The 2,702-nt window shown below is 47.3% G+C and overlaps 1 protein-coding gene across 1 annotated transcript; it reads left to right on the top strand.

The window, feature by feature from the left end:
• Positions 1 to 1,257: 1,257 nt before the first annotated feature.
• Positions 1,258 to 2,702, top strand: N7446_012660 (uncharacterized protein; the record flags this gene model as incomplete). The annotated part of the gene is given in 2 exon segments (XM_058521402.1): positions 1,258 to 2,630; positions 2,642 to 2,702. The coding sequence occupies 2 exon segments, from the start codon at positions 1,258 to 1,260 to the stop codon at positions 2,700 to 2,702; spliced, it is 1,434 nt and encodes a 477-aa protein (XP_058366768.1).

Genomic DNA, 2,702 nt, shown 5'->3' with positions numbered 1-2,702 from the left:
TGCGGAGGCCAGGTCTAAGAAACGGGACATTGCGCATACCTTAAAGAGGATACGATCTCTTGCTGTTTATATCCGCGGGAGCCCTCGGCGTCGAGATCACTTCCTCAAAGTCCAACACGACCTCGACAAAGGCCAAGGCAAAGTTCCAGGGCAAGGACTTATGCCGATCCAGGACGTCAAAACTCGATGGAATTCAACGTTTCTGATGCTACGCCGGGCGAAGAGACTCCGTACTGCTATCAATGAATACTGTCGTCAGTTCAATTGTACAGAATTCGAACTTGATGATGAACAATGGCGCCAAATTGACTATCTGATCTATCTCACAAAGCCATTCTTTGACTTTACGCTCGCCCTTTCGAAGACACGAGAGGCGACGTCGTTTCTTGTCTTCAGGATCTATAACCAGCTCTTTGAACACCTTGAGAAGTGCAAGTCGCAGCTACAACGAAAACGTGTTCCATGGAAACAGCAGATGCTTACCTCCCTCGGAGCAAGCCATTCAAAACTGTCGGAGTACTATAAGAAGACGGATCATATGCGCGGGCATATCTATGCGGTTTGTACGATGCTATCGCCGGATAGTAGATTCCAGTTCTTTTTATCTGATAACTGGGAGGATGCCAAAGAGATCCGTGAGCAGTATCGAGTGGCTTTCCGTGAGGCACTTACTCCTATCCAGGAGCGTCTTACTACTTTAAATAGCCCGCAAGTGTCTTCCTCTGGATCGATGCCAAGATCCTTCCTTCTTGGCCTGATGGCTCCCCCGAAGTCTCTCTCCAAAGGCAAAGGCAAAGCTGGTAAAGCAACGCTAGGCCCGACTAAAGATGATGAGATGACGCAGTATCTCGACGGCAGTAAGTTAATCTCTATGTGTCAGGAAAATGGTGATCAGCATCGTATTGACCCAAACGGTACCTCTGGGATTCTAGAGGATTCGATACCAGGTATTCTCGAGGCTATTTTAACCCCCTCGATCCCAGTAGATAGGAGACAGGAATCAACACTCTTTTAATCTCATCATTTTTGGGTAGTTCCCCTTTTTGATTCCGTTGCGCCAATCGCCTAGTACATCCATTGTATTTCCCTAGCTATACAGGATATTCCTGTTAGTTATGAGCCCGGTTGCTCGTTGGTAATCGGGATAGCACGCATCATCAGACTCATTTACGTCTTCATCTGCCTCTGTTATCCTGCCAGCGATTTTTCCTATCCGCTCAGCCACCGACCTACTTTTATCCCCAGGATATCTCCATCATGTCTGCGGAATCCAAAGCAGTAGCGGAGACCCTCTGGGATACTAGTCTTCGTTCGGATGCTCAGTGGAGGACCTGGATTGCTAAGGTCGAAGCTGCAGCAACGAAGGGGAATGTATGGCATTACATGAATCCGAATCTATCTGAGGATGACGTCCGTAAGGCCCCAGTAGATTCGCGCGACTCCTATCCACATCCTCGTGAAATCAATGAGGATGCCACTGATGTCTCGCAATTATCAGACGCGGAATACAAGCGATACCAGCGGTTGACCTCGGAATTCGATAAGGAAACTAGCTGGAATGAATCGATTCGCACGAAGATTAACAAGGTAGATGCCTTGATTGATGCCAATGTTGCTCCCGAACATCGTCATATTCTCGAGGGCAAGGTCACTCCACATGAAAAACTGGTCCGCTTGAAGCAGCAGTTTGAGCCCAAGGGCGATACTAGCCGCCAAAGCGTTCGAAACGCATGGAGAGATCTGGTCAGAAGACCAATTGGCAGAATCTCAATTGATAAATGGCTTGCAACATGGTCAAATCTCTATGAAGAGGGTAAAGCAATGAATATCCCGGACATTGCATACCATGACGATAAGGGAAACCCTCAGGATCGAGATGCCATTCGAGATTTCCTCCAAGCCGTTGAATCATTCGATGAGGTATTTGTATCCCTTTGGAGGAAAGATATTATGAATAAGGATTTCAGAATTTCCTTCCAAGATATCTTGGCAGCATACCGGAATCACCGAAATGCTAAGGGTGTTGTCAAATCCCCAGGAAATTCTAGCAGCATCGCATTCGCTGCTACTCTTAATGAGCATGAGCCCCAAGAAGGACAGAATTCCGCTCAAGGCTCCCACAATTCTCGAGAACCTCGCTCCAATTGCGTCTGCGGAAGTTCTCGTCATCATTGGAAGAATTGTTTCCATATCAACGCCTCTAAGAGGCCTCCTGGATGGAAACCGTATGAGGATGCTGCAAAGCGAGTAGAACAAAACATCAAGAAGCTCAATGCTGAAAAGCAGAAGGAGCTCCGGAAATTTATGAAGGATAATGGTCAAGAGAAAACCGCCCAATTGGCCCTTACCCAGGCGGATGATGTATCCACTGAGACCCTCATCTTTTTCACTGTGTCTCCATTCGTATTCAAAACCGCCTTGACTCACCCGTTGGCTGCCTGCTGGATAATTGATTCAGGCGCCAACACTCATATCAGCAACCAACGAGACCGATTCATTACATTTACCAAAGAGGAACGCGAAGTGGTCCTGGGATCAGGCAAAGCAATTGCCCAAGGACGAGGAACTGCAAAAATTTGCGTTAACCAACCAGGTGGAGGAACTATCTGGGTACACCTCAAGGATGTGTGGTATGTCCCAGGATTCCAAACCAACGTCATCTCCGTATCAGAAATCAAGAAGAATGGATTCTTCTTCAATAG

The sequence above is a fragment of the Penicillium canescens genome (assembly GCF_028828765.1).
Source record: "Penicillium canescens strain IBT 15451 chromosome Unknown utg000010l_segment0_segment0, whole genome shotgun sequence".
Classification (NCBI taxonomy): Eukaryota; Fungi; Ascomycota; class Eurotiomycetes; order Eurotiales; family Aspergillaceae; genus Penicillium; species Penicillium canescens.
This window is presented reverse-complemented; position numbering and strand designations above follow the sequence as displayed.